The 19,992-nt window shown below is 40.6% G+C and overlaps 3 protein-coding genes across 3 annotated transcripts; 1 reads left to right on the plus strand and 2 right to left on the minus strand.

Moving 5' to 3' along the window:
- Positions 1–6,188: 6,188 nt before the first annotated feature.
- On the minus strand, positions 6,189–9,092 carry LOC124193834. The gene is made up of 2 exons (XM_046587817.1): positions 7,765–9,092; positions 6,189–6,363 (listed from the first exon to the last, which is right to left on the minus strand). Exons 1-2 carry the CDS (start codon positions 9,056–9,058, stop codon positions 6,323–6,325), a joined length of 1,335 nt encoding a protein of 444 aa, XP_046443773.1. The 5' UTR covers positions 9,059–9,092; the 3' UTR covers positions 6,189–6,322.
- A 3,550-nt stretch (positions 9,093–12,642) lies between these two features.
- On the minus strand, positions 12,643–16,716 carry LOC124193708 (prolyl 4-hydroxylase subunit alpha-2-like). Its single transcript, XM_046587673.1, has 12 exons — positions 16,450–16,716; positions 15,851–16,029; positions 15,619–15,767; positions 15,309–15,536; positions 15,080–15,244; positions 14,817–14,985; positions 13,955–14,150; positions 13,777–13,887; positions 13,549–13,656; positions 13,399–13,452; positions 13,125–13,293; positions 12,643–13,050 (listed from the first exon to the last, which is right to left on the minus strand). Exons 1-12 carry the CDS (start codon positions 16,462–16,464, stop codon positions 13,007–13,009), a joined length of 1,587 nt encoding a protein of 528 aa, XP_046443629.1. The 5' UTR covers positions 16,465–16,716; the 3' UTR covers positions 12,643–13,006.
- Positions 16,717–18,814: 2,098 nt separating this feature from the next.
- LOC124193923 lies at positions 18,815–19,682 on the plus strand. The gene is made up of 2 exons (XM_046587901.1): positions 18,815–18,920; positions 18,998–19,682. The coding sequence occupies exons 1-2, from the start codon at positions 18,909–18,911 to the stop codon at positions 19,331–19,333; spliced, it is 348 nt and encodes a 115-aa protein (XP_046443857.1). The 5' UTR covers positions 18,815–18,908; the 3' UTR covers positions 19,334–19,682.
- Positions 19,683–19,992: the final 310 nt, after the last annotated feature.

Consider the following 19,992-nt stretch of genomic DNA (forward strand, 5'->3'; position numbering starts at 1 on the left):
ATAAAAGGCTTCAATGTAGAAATATCAGAAATAGTATAACTATAATAGACCATTTTCGACTTGCTTCGTATCATAGCCTAAAGTCGTGCGGCTAGCCGACTAGTACGCACCGTGGCGGGGGGTAGCCGAAACATAGTACACATAGTAACTTACTATAGCGCTGTCCCCGCCGCCGCCCCCGTCGCTTATTACGGCTACCCGCTACCGCTATTACCCCTCTTATTCGTCCACCCAGTACAAAAAGACAAAAATTACCAGGACGGCTCTGCCAGGCCAGCTTTGCTGGTTATGCCTACCCCGACTGTCTGACAGCAAGGACTGTGGCACTTTCGGCAACCAGCAGGTCATCTACAGGTAAGCTTATACATTAACCCTGAAGGCAAGGAAGTCCGTGTCTCCTACACCGCCGACTCCCATGCATATAGGCGTCTGCGTCCTCTCCGACGACTTGCTCGTGGCTCCTGCTGTCGCCAAATTTGTAGCGCCCGTCCAGGTCGAGGACCCACGTGTTTAGGGTCATGTCTTTGGCTTCAGAGCTTATATCCTTTTACTCATCCACTCTATGATGTTTCCTATTCTGCCGCCTCCGCTGCCATCGCCGCTCCGGCAATGCCCGTCCGTGAAGACCGGAGAAGACCCCTTGACCAAGACCGTCCTCACCCCCGGTGGTCAGGCCAACTAAACTTTAAAAAGTATCGGAGCGCACAAACATTCTTTATTCGTCTTCTAAAAATGACGATCGATCTCGATCTGATTACGAAATTATTGCTGAAAGAGAATAAGAATATTAAATGGAAAGCAACGAAAAGCATCACAGGACTGAAAGAGAAATGAAAATATTTTAAAGAACATAAAATTTGGTTCGCTGATGCTTTTTTGTCTTCACTTAGACATCTACATACATTTATAGGCTATCTACTATTTACTGTGCGACTGTATATTTGAAACGTCGTCAAAAGTATACGGACATAGTTGTATCAGGGGAGGTTTCGGTGTACAACACACGCGAGAGAAAGAAACTGTGCCAATAAGTTATTGCATATCTATATAACTCGAAAGCTTTTCCGCTATTAGTTTCGCTTGACAGTGCTGTCTTTGGCTCTACTCATTTTCACGCACCAAAGACCGACAAGCTGCAACTTTTCATCACTATAACCTTTTCTTATTTGATCGGACAGAACTATTCGTGCATTAGTAACCGAAGCAGTTTGTCTAGTTATAAGGTATACTTGTAGATTACCAGAGGGATCGTTCAACGATCCCGAAAGGTAATCTTGATTGTGTTAGAATAAATGTAGCGACGACCCTAAGGGTGTAGACATACTTTATTTCAGCTCTTCAAAGACAAAAAACAAAACAGAGGTGCGGTAAGCTACCCTTTCCTCCAGCCTGTACACGCCCACACTATTCAGACTTATTTTCAGCGGTAGATGCGTGTACGGCTAACAGATACAATACAAGGACAGTCTTCTGTCCTGAAATCAATTCAAACAATTAGGAAATTGCTCGAGATCGCGTAGCGATCGATGAGCAGTTGGAATTGTATGAAATTAGAGAGACCTTAACTGGGTGGACACGATGTATTACAGCCATTTGACGCAACACAAAAACAAAAGAAAAACGGATTGTCTTCTTCGGGCGATAACGCCCCTTGCCACCTCAGACCTTTAAGGCTTCCTATACATAACTAATAAATAGTAATTCTTCTGTGGGTAACGGAATCCTCTGCATCTTGATGACTGGGTGACGGTCAATAGCCATTGCCGCGACCCCTGTGAATACAAAAAAGAACATTTATCAACTGTTGGGATGGTGGGTGGGTGCCTTAACTTAGTTAAGGTCTCTCTAATTTCATACAATTCCAACTGCTCATCGATCGCTACGCGATCTCGAGCAATTTCCTAATTGTACTCAATTAGCTCCACCTTAACTGGGTGATTTAGAAGTCTAGTATTCACTCTACTCCCAGAATTGCATTTTGGAAATTTTCGGAGACGATTCTTTTATTATAGTGTGAGGAAAACACACTTTCCGTTGCCCAGCTACCCGTACGAAGGATTGTTTCGATAGGCAGGCCGGAAGATTTAGCTTTGGAGGCCGAAGCCCCACGGGTAGAATGAGCGCTATATACCGATGTGTCGACCCCTGCGTCGGCTAACACCGATTTAATCCAACGGGCAATAGATGAAGCTCCGATTGGAGCGTGTGGAGATTTAATGCCCAAAATCAGGCTGGAAGGGGGCCGGCTTTCTCTGAACGATCGAGTCAAATTTACGTACCTTTCAAGGCACAGGACTGGGCAAAGGTTGGAAGGGGGGTCCAGCTTACACAAAGAGAAGGATTGGATATCGTTCGACTTGCGTTGATTCTTCCTCAGCTTCAATAAGGCGAACTTCACGACTGGACCCGAGAAAACTATTGACTCCGAATCAATTGCTGCAATTTCGGAAACTCTAAATAATGATGTAAGAGCTAACAAGATGACAAGTTTATGCGACAAGGAGGTGAGGCTCAAGTCTACATCCGGTCCAAGTGATTGTAAATGGCGCAAGACAACCCCGACATCCCAAAATTCGGTATATTTTGGCTTCGGTGGAGTGGAATTAAAAATTCCCTGCATTAACTTGATGACTAATGGATGCTTGCCGACATCATAGCCTTCCATCTGTTCCAGCGTACCCGAGAGCATCGAACGATACACATTGATCGATCTATAAGCCAAACCTTTTCCGTGGAGGTCGGACAAAAATTCTAAAATCGTACCTAGAGCAGGAGACACGGGATCTTGATCCCGTTCTGTACACCAACTGACCCAACCGTTCCAGCAGCTCTGGTAGGCAGTTGATGTGGCCTCACGATTTCCTGCCAGGAGTAGGTGGACCACTTTGTCCGAAAGGCCTTTGTTTTCGAGTCTTTGCCTGATAAGGCCCATGCGACCATTAGCAGTGACCCTCGAGCCAGCAGTGGATGAGGGTTCCCTTCCGGATCCGACAGTAGATTCGCCACCGGTTTCAGGATACGAGGCGGTTGGTATGCCAACTCCATTATTGTTGGCCACCAAGGTTGTGCTGGCCAGACCGGCGTCAGCAGAAGCGCATCCGCTTGATCCCTCCAGATCTTTAACAAGCATCTGTGAATGAGTTTGAACGGCGGGAACGCATAGCCTCTCAATTTGCCCCAATCCATCGTGAATGCATCCACTGCCATCGCGTCCGGCTGTGGCTGCCAACTGATGAACTTGTCCAGCTGACGGTTCCAAGCTGCTGCAAATAAATCTATTTGCGGGTTCCACAGGGACGCTATTTGCTTGAAATAGTCCGGCCGTAGTTTCCAATCGCCGGCTTCCAGATTCAGCCTGGACTGGTGATCTGCAACCACATTCAAAATACCTGGTACGTGTACCGCCTGGATCGCAATCTGTCTACTTTCACACCAAGATACGATATCTAACATGATAGCGTTCAGATTGGCTGACTTGGTCCCACCTGCTTTGTTTACATATTGCACTGCCGTGAAATTATCCATCATAAGACGGACGGAAATTTTGCATAAATTCCCCGTAAAGGCTTTCAATGAAAACAGACCCGCCAGTAATTCGAGTTCATTAATGTGTCGATCCCTGTCATCTTCCGACCAGGGTCCTCTTGTCGTAATACCGTTTTGTACTCCCCCCCATCCTTTTTTTGACGCGTCCGAGTATATAATAATATCGGGTTCTACAGCTGTCATGGCCCGGCCGTTTAAGGACTCAATGTTGTCAACCCACCATTTTAGATTGTCCCGCGACTCTCTGTCTAGCTTCACGATAGCGCTAAGTGATCCATTGAATCTAGAATTTGCATTTATATGAAAACGTTGCAGTGCTCTGTAGTGGGCCTGTGCGAAAGGAATGCATTTGACTGCCCAAGCTAAATTCCCTAAAATTTTCGAAATCTCCCGGAGCGAAGCTGTTTCCCGCTTCATTAAGTCGTTACATAAATGCAAAATTTCGACCAACTTTTCATGACGCAGAGAGAGGGAAAGGTGGAGGGAATTTACAATCAAACCCAGATATTCAATGATCTGCGTTGGCTCTTCGATAGTTTTTTCAATGTTTATTAAAAAACCGCAGTTTTCTAATATTTCTTTGGCTAATAAAAAATCTTTCCTCGCCCCTTCCTCGCAATTGTTAAGCAAAAGAATGTCGTCAAGGTAAATTATGAGACGGACCCCTTGTTTCCTTAGGAAAGTTATGACTGGCTTTAAAACTTTAGTAAAAATCCAAGGTGCGGACGACAAACCGAAGGCCAGGGTTTTAAACTGATAGAAAACCTCCCCCCATTTTACTTTTACAAACTTCCGATCCTCCTTGCGCAGGGGGAGGGTTAGATACGCATCTTTCAGATCAATTTTAGTAAAGAAATCACCTGGGCGGATCAGCTCTTGGAGGAGGGGAATACCTTCCATTTTAAAGTGAACGGGCCTAACAAATTTGTTGAGCGCTTTCAAATTTACGATGGGCCTGAAACCTCCTGTACGTTTCGGGATCACAAATAGACCACTGATAAAACCCCCTTCTGGTTCAATCGGTTCGATGGCCCCCTTTTCCAAAAGAGATTTTACTTCCTGATCACAGATTTCTAACTGATCTTTGCCCATCTGCATATTACCCTGGGGGTGTGTTTGAAACGGGGGGGACACGAAATCAATTTGAACGCCCTCGCTTACACTCTGAATGATCCACGGATCATTCGAAATCGAGTGCCAGAAATCTACGAAAAATTTTAACCTACCCCCAACCGGGGGAAAACACGCGGCTTGTTTAGGCGCCGATAAAATTGGCACATACCTTTGGCTCGATTTCTGCTTGTTGTTCCTATAGCCTCCATTCGAGTTGCTGGAACCACCGAAGTTGCCTCCTCGGTTGCCACCATTGAAGCCGTTACGGTGATAGCCGCTTGCGGAATTTCTAGGATTATAGTTGGTGGGTGGGTAGCGACTTTTGAAGCTCGATGATTGGCCTGCCGGGCGTCCGATGTTCCTCAATTTCTGGTCGTTAGTCGCCTCTCTAACCATCTCCTTAATGAAGTGACTGCCGAACAGGGCTCCACACTGTTTAGCCTTAAAACGTTCCGGTTCCTTTAACAAGGAGACGAACTTCGGATCGGACACCTTCAATAAATTTTCGCGGCGGTTGGCCGTGATTCCATGGAAAGTGTGGCCCCACAAACGCAGGGCGACATCGACAGCCTCCGCCATGGGCGAGTTTTGAAGTTCTCCTTCGGCCATCTGCTCTTTCAGATAAAGAAGAGGGCGAGCGACATCTAGGACCTTATACTGTTCAGCTTTCAGGGTTTTTTCAGTAGCCTCCGCCTTCACCATTTCGGGGCACTTGAGATCTTTGAAACGACGGGCAAGAGAGGAATCCACCTGAGGACATTTTAAATCAAAATCAGTGTCAGAAAAGCTGGGCAAAAAACTCTCCCGTAGCTGCTTGGCTTCCGAAGGACTCAGGGTTGAAGTCATCCAGTCTCTGACGACCCGCATGCGTCTTCTGGGGACTGCAAATTTCCGTGGCAGGTTCTCCCTTGGGGGTTCAGGAACGCCGATACCACCAGCACCTCCCGCGCCACCAGCACCACCTGCATCGCCTTCTTGCGGCTGATCTCCTCGCCTCCGTCGGTCTTCATCTTGCTGCTCACGCTCTCGTTGGGCCTGAAGTTCACGGTCTCGCAGTTCTTGCTCACGTGCCCGATCTAGGATATCTTGATCTTCCTGGTTGATGTCTCTTCTTTCACGGTTGCGATTTGCTCGATCACGATCGCGATTGTTTCGACGAGAATCTCTTGATGAATTTGAACTGGAACTGGAACTAGGACTTGAACTTGGGCTAGAACCAGCCATGACTGCGTTGCGTCAAAGCCGAAAAGCGTCTGAGGTGGCAAGGGGCGTTATCGCCCGAAGAAGACAATCCGTTTTTCTTTTGTTTTTGTGTTGCGTCAAATGGCTGTAATACATCGTGTCCACCCAGTTAAGGTGGAGCTAATTGAGTACAATTCAAACAATCCAAACAAGAGAGCACAAAGAAAAGACCCGACAACACTCGAAGGCAGAGAAAAAACCTGAGTTATTTGATCAGGGGAAAAAAACTCTGCCCCAAGGCATCGAACGGTCAGAAAAGATCCAACACACAAAGTTAAAACCAACAGAAAGAATCAACAGTAAGCAGCAGTACATCTCCTTTCTTGAGACATCGTTTGCGCCTTTCCAGCAGTCGACTGACTCGTGGTCGAACACCTGTCAGCTTAGAAAAATTTTAGAGTTTGGATTTCTGCTCTATCCTCTAGTAAATCCTCCCGTCAGAATCCGCAGAACTGTTCTCCTCTGCATGCATTCAATAAAAAATTAATTTTAAATTATGACGTAACATAAATGTAGTCAGGGTGGGCATGGGTGTGGGAGACGAACCCTTAGGGTCGTCGCTACATTTATTCTAACACAATCAAGATTACCTTTCGGGATCGTTGAACGATCCCTCTGGTAATCTACAATTGTGCTTCGAAATTCATTTCGCTAGACCCTAAGGGTGACTTTAAAGATTTACGGAATAGTTTAATTTTTAATTCAAGTCTTGCGACTTTCCAAGTTGGAGTCGCATTACAGGATTGGTTGAACGTCATTTTGTACCCAGTTCCGGCGCGACGAAACTCATCCGCGCCGGTGCGCCTGGATAAGCGACGACGCTACTGGTAATGTGCGCTCCAAAACCAAAATTTAGATGCAACTCGCGCCCGCAATTTTTTCTTCATGGACTTAATCCGCCGCCTCACATTGCCGATACTTATCAATATGGCTTAAGAGTGCAGACAATGCTTACTGCTTAGGTAGGTCCCCCTCGGCAACGACCTAAATTGTTCCGTCCGACTAGCAAAACTGTGTCGTTAAGGATAAGTACCGCTGAAATTCTTGTACGCCCACTCGTCAGTGGCACTAGACAACGAATCAAACACATTGGAATAAACACTTGTTCCACAGAGTCTGATAGCTGAAAATTTTTTAGAACGGCCCTACCGTTACCCTAGCCAGTCCAAGCCCAACTTCACTTCCATCTACGCAATTTTGATCAATTGGAAAAGCTGTTCCACCCGTCCAGGAGACCAAAGCGATCAAAGTAACCGAATTGTTCGCTAACGCTTTAAATGACAGAATGCGAATAGGTTCGCGTCTAAGGACCCAACAACCGACGACGCCTTCTCGAGTCCCAAACTCAGCTATACTTTGGCTGAGGCGAATTTCCGTGCTAAGACCACCGCAAGAACAAAATGATGACCAATGGTTGATTGCCTATCGCCTAGGCACGCCTAGGCAATCCACAAGGTCCACAAATTCTTGAATGAACCGAGCGATGGGGGTCCCCGGTACTGCACGACTTGCCCGAGGCTTGCCAGTCAGCGAGCGATTGGGGCACAAACAATAGAGCCGCCAATTAGGTATCCGTCTCTCTTTTTGCTCATCCATGCTCCCCATTTCTACCAAAAATCGCTCAATAAATTATCTACATTGACTGCGGATGGGTTTCAATTCTTTAGACGCATGCGATAATCAAATAGACAAATATCTACGATGGCCAAGATGCTTGAATCAACTAACGCCGCGCCATTTTTAAATTAAATTCTTACCTACGCTAGCTAGCCCATCAAATAAGGATGATTAACTTGCATGGAAACGAGGCCCTAATACTTGAAAAAACTCAACTATTGACTCACTAAAGTGTACGCATATTACCTTCCGTAGAGCCTTCCGTATTCTCGGGGTAGTCACGCTCTTCACTTCTGGGCCGTAACACCCTGGAGGGCTGATCCCGATGGCTCGCCTTCTTTGCCCCCTCTCTTTCTTTCTCCCTCGCTGCCGACGCACCGGCCAGCGTGGCGTCTTGTGTTGCTTCTTTGAGCATAGACTGTAGAAAGGAGTCCGTAAAAAGGAGCCCCACGGCCTCCTTTCCAGGGACGTAATTACTGGGCGACGAAAGCAGATACTCGAACGTCGGGTCTACCAAAGATGCCACCGAACGTCTTCTCTGCTGGGAAATGTGGTGGTACACTCGTCCCCACTGCTGCAGGGCCGCTAGAGCCGCATTCTTCACCTGCCATTCCGCTTCGCCCTCACCGAGAGCAATAATTCGAGTGTACAAAGTAAGGAGAGGTGGCGCTATATCCATGATCTTAAGCTGGGTGGATATAAGCGCCTCTTCCGTTGCGTTTACCGCTTTCAAGCAATTGCCGTACTCGGCCCGACGCGACATAAAGCTATCGAGCTTCGGTGGCCTGATTGAGAACGTCTTGTCCTCGAATTCGATCGCATATTTCTTTGAAATAATCTTAGACTCGTCCGATGACAAACCGTACACTTGCCAGCTTCTAATCTCATCCGTAATCTCCTTCGAAATGGCAAATGATCCATCGGAATCACCTGCGATTTTGGAGGGTGCGATTTTGGACGGCTCTGCCCGCCTAGCTCGCTCTGCTGCCTTACTATTCCGTTTACTTTGTTGCGCCGCTTTCGGCCACCCAGAACAACTCGGCGCGTCCTCGACTTCTTCTTCTTCTTTTCCCTCGACCTCTTTTTCTTCCTTGCCTGCGCGTTTCTTTTGATTACTGTTCCCTCGCTTCTTTTGCCTAAGAACTTGTTCGTAAGCCATCTCCTCTCTAACATTGACGTGGCTTGGCCCACTCGGCCCTTCTCTATACCCTCCAACTTCATGATAGCGCTGGCCACCATACCTTTCGTCGTGTTGCTGCACTTTAAAACTTTCACTGCGTCGACGGTCGCGGTACTCGAAATGACTCTGGCCACGTGTTTGATCGAACAACGGCAGGGTACCACTACGACGCCTATGAAGTAGAGAACGATCTCGTTTCACAAACTCGCCCTCTTCGTACCGAACGCAAGGTCGCCTATCAAATTCTTCCCATCTAAACTCGAAATCACGCTTTCCCTGATTTCTATTAAATGTACTTATGGCCCGCGGATCCCACAAATGGCGCCTATGCCCACTATAAGGATAACCTGGAGCCGACATCTTCACTACTCAAGAGCTAAAATAAGTCTGAATAGTGGGGGTGTGTACAGGCTGGAGGAAAGGGTAGCTTACCGCACCTCTGTTTTGTTTTTTGTCTTTGAAGAGCTGAAATAAAGTATGTCTACACCCTTAGGGTCTAGCGAAATGAATTTCGAAGCACAACTTAATTGACATTTCCATCGATTTCCATCAATCAAACAAATACATTTTTATTAGCTGTCATCATCGGCTGTCATGGTTACTGATGGGTCGACAAACATATTTTGTTTGCGTTTCATTGGATCAGAAACAATAACGGACAGGGATATACCCATGTCACTCACGATTGTGGTGGGGATAACGTCATTCTTCCCACTCAGTGGTTCCTTTCTCGCTGGGTCGTGTTTATTCACTATAGCAAACTGCGAAATGTTGTCGAAATAGTGCAAGAGGTTGAAAGACTTTTCCAGGAAAAATTCATTGCGCATCATATGAGAAGCTCCATAATGCTTCGATTTATCATTGGCTTTATTCTCGTCAACGCAATGGTTATGTAAAGATCCATCCTCTCGGACGGAATAACTTTACAAAGAGAAGACTAAAAATAATAAAGAATAAACAACCAGAGGCGTTTTACCCACAAGCCGATGTATTGGACTAACACTAATAACTAGTAGCACAAATAATAATTAAGAAAAACATACCGTTACTGAGATGAAAAATAGAAGAAATAGGAGACAGGATAAGACACTTGTTGACACAGCACTAGAACTCAACACAGAGCTCAACACTAATAATTCTCGGTACACAAGAAGGGACCGGTAACTGTTAGACACGATTGAAGAAGGGAACTAAGATAAATCAAGACTAGAACAGGAACACAAGACGGAAGTAAATCAGGAACTAAAGACTGGAAGAGAACTAAGACTGAACTGGAAATGAACTGAAGCTGGCGGATCGAGAGTTCCTTATAAACCCTCGTACAAAATGCTAAATATAAATGGTTGCAAATCGAGAACAAAGGTAAGAACATTCCAGATTGGCAGCTGCAAACAAACGTGTTTGTAGCTGCAAATCTAGCTTCATAATTCTAATTAAGCTGGTTTAAGCATAATAAAATTATAATAATGGAAGAATCAGTACATGAAGCGTATACAATAAAAGCTTGGCCAAAATAACTATAGCGCTTGTTTCGCACATGACTATATATGGTATGTGTAAATAATATTCAGATAAAATAGTATAATAATTCAGCACGCGCTATTTAAGCGGACGCTTCATTACAGTTAGTATAAATGCAATTTTCCTAAAATTTTGCCATTTAGCCTTAAAATCATTTCTGAATAAAAGATATAAACTAATCGAATTCATTTAAAAATTCTATCATAACGGACCCATGAAAATTGGTTGTATTTTTATAGACCACTGGTGCGCTGCTTGTTTCGATTCCTTCATTCCAGCAATCATTGCTGCTGGTCAATATGGACACCTTTTTACTAGCAACCCTGCTATCCACTATGGCTTTAGTATTTGTGATGTTGGACTGCACATTCTTTCTTATTCACATGTGTTATTACATTATCGCTCACTACATGCAATTGATTTTCATACACCCCTACCAAGTCGAAAGAATTCAATGCACTTCGCAAAAAAGGTAAAATTATAATCTTACTGTAGAAGACTTACAAATATTTGCTAGTTACGAATCCGCTTATATACGGTTTCAAATTATTGATCGATACAGCAGCACCGAGAACATAGAAGAACTAAGACAAAATGTCCTGATATTTCATCACCTTCGCCAAGGCATCGGCAGCATTGAACGACATTTTCTCCATTCCTGTTTTATTGATTTTGACATTAAAATTCATGATGATTGTTGGAGCGGCATTTGCTTACATTTACAGTTTTTATCACTCAAACAATATCTTGGAAAACGCCAGATGCTACATTGGGTTTACGTTTCTAACGGAATGTGTACGAATTTTGGTTGTTCTCACCGCTGCTGACCTGCCGGTTATTCAGGTGATGAATATATATAGCTTCAAAATATTTCAAGAAGCTTGACAGAATAAATCTAAATTTTTTACTAACAGGTTCGACTTCTTCGTGAAAGAGTTATTGCAACATCACACTACAAATTGTGTCAAACGCAGGCCGAAAAAATTGCGCTAATTTTAGTTTCAATTTAACGTGTAATACGGATGGAAACTTTATATTCATCACATATTTTTAGGCAATGACGTTTCTAATTCAAGTTGACGAAGACCTTGTTCAATTGCCAGCTGTTGGACTGTTTAAAATTGGGATACACCTTGTTCCGGCTATAAATCTTTTTTCGGCATTTATTTTAAGTGTTGATGATATTTATTTTTCTTTCATCATAATTTCGAATTTGATTAAAGTTGGCAGGTGCTACAGTGACGTACATGGTCATTCTCCTTCAAAATTGATTTAGACAAGAAAACAAATATCTTTATTGAATATCAAAGGACGAGCGGTTAATGTAATGTATTTTTCTATTTTAGCTCTTTTCCGTCACACCCGGTTTCTAATTCGAGCATATGTAAATGATTGTCTAACCTGTTAGATGCTGGCTAAGATGCGTTCTTTTAAGACGGTTCTAGACTAATTGAAATGTTCTTATTCCGGCTTATTCCTGCACACAGCTGACTGATTTAAATATGAATCAAAAAGTAACATTGGTTTAATTAAATCTTATTTAATTATTTTAAACCCATTCGCCCGGGAGCTTCTCTGGATCATTTTTTCCCCTGAAATATCGTGATGGGATTTTCTCTATTTTTTTCCTCTAAAATTCATATAGGATTTACTTTTACTACCGATCGTCAACCCGCAAGAAACTCAAAAACTTCGATCTCGTCATTTTTACCTACTAGGCCTATATAGAAAAGTAATTTTTTATGTAAATTTTTTTTATATTATAATTAAAATTTCATTAGGCCTGCATGAAAAAGTCAGTTTATGTCTTTGTCTTAAAAAATGTCTTTGTATAAAAAATTCGGTTTCAAAAAATTTACAAATTACAAATTCTGTGCATTATTTCAAAGGTAGTCCATTCTTCCGTCGGACGGAAATATATATAGCACTGAGAATATCCTGATTTCTGTTCAGAGCTATTCGTCCGTCGTGAAGAAAAAATATATTGTAAAGGGGGATTTCATTTTAAATAAAAATCTTTTCTCATCAAGTAAAATATATGTTTAAGTTATTCATCATAAAATAACCAGGGAAAAATTATAGGCTACGCAAATAATAATAATATGAATTTTGTGTGTGTATGTAGTTACAGCTTACAACACATGTGTAAAGTACTCGACGCTCGACGGTACTGGCATTCACCAACTTTTATTAATTCGTATTCGACGTGTTACAGTTTCCATTCAATGAATCTGGCACGAAAGCGGTTGCCAAAAGTAGGATACTTGGCAAATCCAGTCAGCACTGTCCTTTGAAATTACATAGATAAGCGTCTTAATCATATAGACTTTTTAAAAGTTACTACGGCTCCGCAGAGCCAAAAGTCGAGCGACTATAGTGCGCACCGTAGTAGGGAACTAAAATAATATTGAAATGCATAAAAATGACGACTCACGATTTGTGTATTTGTAATCTTGACAATAAAAACAATAAAACTTAATTTATTATTAGAGAAATCGAATTCTGTTTCAGTTAGCACAGCAACAACCCAAAACCATCCGAATAGCTTCAGAATTTTGATTTTTAGAAACCGTTAGAAACGGCCTCTCCGCGAAAACCGACGGCAACACACAAGACACAACATAAGTGAGAATGAAAATCAGCTAAAGCCAATTTTTTTTAAAGATTTAGCACATAAAACTGATTTTGTTTCCAAGGGAAGTATTCCACAAAAAATCAAACGGTGATCACCTGATTAAAGACATGATATTGTCAAATAACGAAGTTGCCACCGAGTAGCTATAGCGGCTAGCCTAATATCTGCTCAAAAGAGTTTATCGATTTGACTAAAACTATATAAGGAACCGAAAAGATTTTTAGTATTTACTGCTATAAATTTTATTACGAAAATAATAAACAAAATTACCCCATTTAGATCCGCTGAGAATGGGGCATGAAGCATGTAGTGTGGTCGGATTTCCTTCGCCGTTATCCGGATTGAGATTGTACCAAAATGCAGCTGAACCTTTAACCGGTTTCACTCGTGTTTTTACAATAGGAAACACAGTTGCTCCGCCATTTTCTACTTCGTTCAGCTGTTTGATACGTGGAAAATGTAGACAAATTTTGCTTATTAACCTTGTGTGTCTGTATAACGTATAATCAGCCTATACTTAGACGTATTTTAACACATTACTTACGTAAATAATTAAAGTTGCTAGGATGTTCCCCGTTTTGGCCTCGATCGTTTTGTTCTATAAATTTTGTATTATTTTAATGAGAAGCAAACAGATTTTAAATTATAATAAAATATTGGCTATACTCTATGTAGAAATTAAATGAAATTATACTCGAATATAATCGCAGTGTGGAGAAAAGTGCCCTCCAACGCCGTAACTTAATATATTGGACGCATCTGACACCACATAACCGATTATGTCTTCCATATGGCGAGAAATCTAGAAATACATGTGATATCGCGATATACATTAAACATAATTGTGAAAATATTACTCATAGAATTTGCATAGTGATCTGTATATGAGTCTTTTGCGATATAATATAATGTACATATTTACCCGTTGAAGAACTGAGTAATTCCCATCTTTCAAAATAGTTGTTTCACCTACTCGACGTTGACTTCGAAATTCTTCTTCAGTTAAAGCATTTATTGTTAAAACTTGTCCCATCTGCATAAAATTTTGAAAAGTCGGTATTATAATAGGTTTTTATGACTTGTACGTAGTATATCGTTACTGTAGGCTTGGCGATTTGAGTTATGCTTTCGATGTCTTGATCTGATATTACATCGTGAAACATGACGATGTACGGATTTAGAGAAACGAGTTCTTTTTTAACGGGCTGGAATCTTAGAAAGGCGCTTCCGGAGCTGCCGAAAGAATAACTGCAATGAAGTTGAGATTCCGTTTCTTTGTCCATCAGGTTCTCTCCTCTATAAGTTGAAGAAATTTATATTGATCAGCCTATTACCGAGCCCTTTGCATATACTGATGGAAAAGTTCCAAACAACTGAAACATATAACATAAGTCTATTAAACTAAGCTAAATTGTTCTTTTCAGTTGACAAAACGCCGCTATATAGGCTATTCTATATCTCCCTATTTTATTAAAATAACGCAATTTAAAATCCATATATAATAAAAGAACAAGCTTTTGTGGGAGGAGCCTGTGTCTGTGTCAACAATGTGTCAACACAGGCTCCTCCCCCAAAAGCTTTTTGGGGAGGAGCCTGTGCCTGTCACGAACATTTTGGGGGAGGAGCCTGTGTCTGTCACGGACATTTGGGGGAGGAGCTTATTCATGTCGCAATGCGATCGCTGTGATTGGTCAGTCTCAAATCACCACCAGATGTCTATAGCATCGCCGTGATGACGCAATCTTTGGTGACGCAACAACCAGCATCACCACCAGATGTCAGCATCGCCGTAATGACGAAATCTATAGTCACTGGGCAGATTTCCCACGATAAAATCTATTACGGGCAGATGATTAAGCTACAGGAAAGCGAATAGAAAAAGAGTCCAACTTTACGCTAGACAAAAGTTCCCCGGATTTGAACGGGGCTCAGGTTGCTCGTTAAAATTCATAAAATATATACCTGCAAAGTGCGTTATAATCTTCACTGTGATCTTCTTGTCCTGTTGACTCCTGTGTATAAGCTCGGCGAGACTCAGTTGCGTCAAAAATATTACTCAGGTCTGTTTGTCCTCGGGGCGACATTAATTGAAGCAATTGTTGAGTGAGTTCCGAAGCCACATTAAATTGACCTATGCATGTATATTATAAAAATAAAATAAAATTTGCAGCAATGCATAAATGGCTATATATGCTTGATGACAAATTATTGTTGCAACACCACACCTTGCTTATAGGAAGCAAAAACATGGTATTGTAGTATTTGTTCCTGTCTCACAGTTTTGTATCGTTCTTCGTGGTATCTTTGTAAAGATTCTTTTAACCAGCTTACAGCGTAATCATATTGTCCAATCATGTAAGCTTGCTGACCTAACTGCCAACAATCTTGCGCTATATGAAATTAAACCGAATTTAAATCACAGATAAAAACAACCCACTTTAAACAAAAGCATACCAGTCAAATGGCTACTGGAATTTATCTTCCATCCCGATGAAACGATTCTTCCATCAGCCATGTCAAGAGTGTCCAGTTGATACGTCATTTGCAGCCGAAGGAGACCATACGCAGCTCCCGTGACATCTTCATCAGTTGGCAGTAGTTTTCTTGCAAACAGCACATTCAGAAGGAAATCGTCGTTGTTTTTTCTTTCATGGGTGCTGCTCTCCAAAAAACTAGCGTTTTCTTTTTACAAATTTATAATTATTAGAAATATACTATGGTTAGTGACGTTCTGACGTAAACCAATCGAAATGTTTAGACCTACTTGAATTCATATTAGCGATTAGCTCATTGATTTTATTCCATTCTGCCAGTCTTCCAACAAGTATATATTCATTGATCGGGTTGGTCAAGAATTTATTCACATCGTTCTCCATTATGTCACGACGGATCTTATTGTACTCTCCAAGATAACTACATTTCCAAAATAATGGCATCGGATAATTTTTAAGACTATATTAGCATAATTTTTAATATGTGAATACTAGGTACCCTACCTTTTCAGGTGATCACCATGGTACATTAGGATGTAATCAGTTAAGAAAACATTCAGATCCACGTCGCAGACCACATTAGCCAATCGTTTAACGTCGATGTTGTATGAAGTGAATAGATGGCATTTGATTAACGAAATATGAAATCCATTAAATATCACCCAGAAGAAGGGCAATGCTTTCTAATAAAAATGTAACGTATCAGTACTGTAGCTAATATGTGCTAATATCAAAACATCAATTTGCATGCGTATAAATATAGGCATAGTATTTTTTTGAATTTTTTTTTATGTGCAACGAACCACCAGTGCCCATGCACAACACAAGGATTTGCATGATGCAGTTGCATCGCAATTGTCAAATTTTCATTAATGTGGCCAAGTAGTAGAATAGTATTTAAAAATCTGATACAATAGCAAACGATTAATAAATAATTGGATCAATCTGATATAATAGCAAACGATTAATAAATAATTGGATCAAAGTTAAATTAATTTTGCAATTTGCATCGTATATTTTATGATTATTGATATAAAAAAATATCTGTACAGCTATTGGCCTATTGATAATATTATTTTTAAAAAAATTAAAAACAAAATTACCAAGATTTGTTGCATGTTGAAGTCGCCTACCGTAATTTTGAATTGGACAGATTTGTTTTGATAAGCAAATTTTATATGAATGATTCAAATTTGACAACAGACTCGCAAGCACAATAAGACTTTAAATTAAGTAGTAGTGTCTAACTGTCTATTAATTTTCTACTTGTATATGCTGAAATAGAAAAACCGAAAACAAGAGAACTATATTCTGTGTGGTTCTTGTAATAATAAGAAAATAGAAGTGAATGGAGCTAGTGAAATCAGATAGCATAAATACTAATACTGCTCCAGCATGGGAAAAATAAGGGAGCTCTCGAGCTCCGCCCATATATCTACATGCTTATAAAGAAAAACAAAAGGTGCTGTGGGAAAAACCCAGCTCGTAGCTTTGGTAAACCCAGCACTGGAATGGTGAGAAACGAAATATTTATAAAGAAAAACCAGAAGTGTCGTGGAAAAACCCAGCTTACTGCTTTATTAGATGGTAAAACAAGGGAAGTAGGCCTATAGGAAATCCCATAGGCTAATAGAGTAATAGGTTGTGCACAACAAATTTAATTCTAAACAAAACAAGGGAGAATTTTACGTAAATTTGAAATTTTGCGAAAGTTGTCGATTTTGCCAGGTGTACGAATTTCTGGAATTTGATAGAATTTTGGAGTCATTTTCGAAAAAATTTGATCAAGTGCGAAGAACGAGAACTTCTTCGAGTCGACAACCCCTCGAGGTTTCGAAAGTTTTTTTTTGCTAATAATTGAGGTGAGAATTTATGTTAATTTCTCCTGCTATAGCAAACTAGTTTGTCCAGAGTAATAACTGCTTTCTACATCCTCATATGGCTGCTAGAATGTTATAAGAAAGAAGGGCTAAAAAGAAGCCAAACGATTTGTTTGTTTTTCTTCCTTATGTATAATTGTATATATTAGTTCGGATAATTTATTGTCAAATTTAAATTGACGAATTTTCCGCGTTCCCATCAAGTGAATTATAATATTGCATCACACATGGGAACACACATTTTTAGAAATTTAAACATTTGAAGGAAATATATCTTATTATTTCAAAGTTTAAATTACGCAAATATACAATTTCACAACAGTCAAAATTTGAAGACAAATTTGGTTAAGAGTGCGGTTTCCAAATTCCACTGACAGTCATGGCAAAGTCCGTTTAGGCCTACTCCTTTAGTTGAAATACGTAATGATTTTTCCCCATTGTAATTTTTAAAAAATACTGATTATATTTAAACGAGGAGATGCCCATCTGGGCTGGGCTGCCCTGGCGACGGATACCTCTTGGTGTTTGTATTTATATGATCCCTTGCTTCGCGATGCCCAAAGTTCGATACAATTCTAATTATAAGCCGAAACCTTGGCCGAAACTGCCGACGCAAAATAAGAGACCCTTAGATGCCACGAGGAAAAATTGATGATTCGTGTTTCAATACAAAAATTACAGAAACATCGCGTTTTAAGAATTTCAGTTGCCGTTTCCTTTAAAAATGTTTCACACATCCAACATTAAAAAATTGATTCTAATTGACTTTGCAGTGATAGTTGTACAATTGTACACAAATAATTTCCCTATTAATTTATAATATATAGATTTAATAATATTTTTGTGCGTTTCTTGAAATTATTTTTAAACTAATCATACATTTATTCAATGTTTTTTTTTCTAAATTGCAAAATGAGTTTCAATTCGACTTTTAGATGGCAACGGACAAATTGCTAATTCAAAAATGAACAGGTCAGAAACAATTTCACGGCGGTCATTTCACGGCATGGATTGTTAAATAAAAAAAGATAAGAATCACGGATAGCGACATTCGGTGATTACAGCGAAGAATGAAAAAACGAAGAAAATTTGAAAAAAAATTACAAGCAGCCGAGCAGGATATTCACCGGATATTCATTTGTTAATGAGAAATAAGAGAAGATTGTCAATAAAAAAGAGGGATTTTACGCCAACGTTACTTTTTGCCAATTTACGCATAGTTGCTGTTGCTGATGAAAGTGAAAAGCCAAACAATAAATACTTCGTGTTACGCTAGGCCAATATATTCTCCGGACATGACTAGGGGAAAACCAACTTATGACTATGTTTGAAAACCCCATCAGGTAGGAGTCTCTGACCCTATAAAGAGAAAATCAGGACTAAGAAATCATGATGATTTCAGGTTTGCAAGCTAGTGGTATAGGAGATGCAGAAAAATGATAAAATCAACCTCGAATAAATTATATGTCAAATGACAAGTTAAGGCAAGAACACGTGAACAACTCAACTGGTTTTGGGAAAGTGAAGCTGAAAAAAAACAAAGGAAATTTCCAACATTTCGAAATTCTGCCCCAAGCAATTTACTTTTGCGACTATAAAGCTCGACCAAATCGACAATAGAGAATCATTCGACAGTATACATATTCAAAAAATAATATCAAAGTAACATCAGTACTCTAGACATGAAATCCAAGGTAAGCCTAAAATAAAAATTATATTTATATGTAATTTGAATACAATAATATTGAATACACTGCATTTATCTTTGTAGATTATTCTGTTGATATTTGCAATGGTAATGCTGGCCGTCGTGGCAAAAGAAATCAATCCATTCTCAATTTATGGGAAGAAATCACCTTGGAAATCACTTGGTCTCGTACATGGGCCCTTCAAGCGTGAGGCTGTTCCAACCGTTGCTGACCGTCCCGCTGGACTTGAAACCCATCCCACTCACGGAACGGCAACAGCCCAGGAAGAAGAACTGATTCACAAACTCTTCAAGCGTGAGGCTGTTCCATGTCAAGGCCCTCTCCTTCCCAACGCTGGACTTGGAGGCTGCCACGGATCAGGAAAAATCCTGATCCGCGGCAATGGTATAAAATTTTGATTATAATAAAAATGTTAAAGCATTTTAGCAATGGCTAAAAAAATATCAATTTCCACAGTTGCCAAAATAAATAATGATTAACAATTTAACAGTTATATCAATTTACTTTATAATTAATATAAAGTTTAATAAAATTAGGAAAAAGTGGAAAACCAACTGATCTGTATAATATACATGTTTGAAAACCCAAAACCCATTTTTTTAGCTTGAATCCAAGCTCCACTCCAAAGGAGTCACGCCCAAATTTATTTGCTGTTGAAATAAATAATATGATACATTAGAACATAAAACATAAGGCAACGAAGCTGGAAAGAGAAGATAATAAATAAATACAATAAATTGCATTTTGGGCGACTGGGACCTCTTAGCCTCTGTGTGGGCGGACGAACTTATCCGGCATGGTATGAAGTTAAAGACCGCACATTGGCGGCTGTCGGTGTAGCTTTTGGCCGACTCAATGGCGTTCGTAGTCCCATTGCCCCGTAAGGTTGATTAAGAGAGTTGAAGACTAGATATAAGACTAGATTTTTTTTGGGTATTGCTGTATAAAAAATAGGTGACGTTGGTTTCCATGGTTTGGATTGCGAGATCGATGAAGGCGTTTGACGGTGACGATGGACCTCATTTTGACCTGGATCGGCCGGAGTGGACAAGAGGAT

This window comes from Daphnia pulex, chromosome 5 (assembly GCF_021134715.1).
Source record: "Daphnia pulex isolate KAP4 chromosome 5, ASM2113471v1".
Classification (NCBI taxonomy): Eukaryota; Metazoa; Arthropoda; class Branchiopoda; order Diplostraca; family Daphniidae; genus Daphnia; species Daphnia pulex.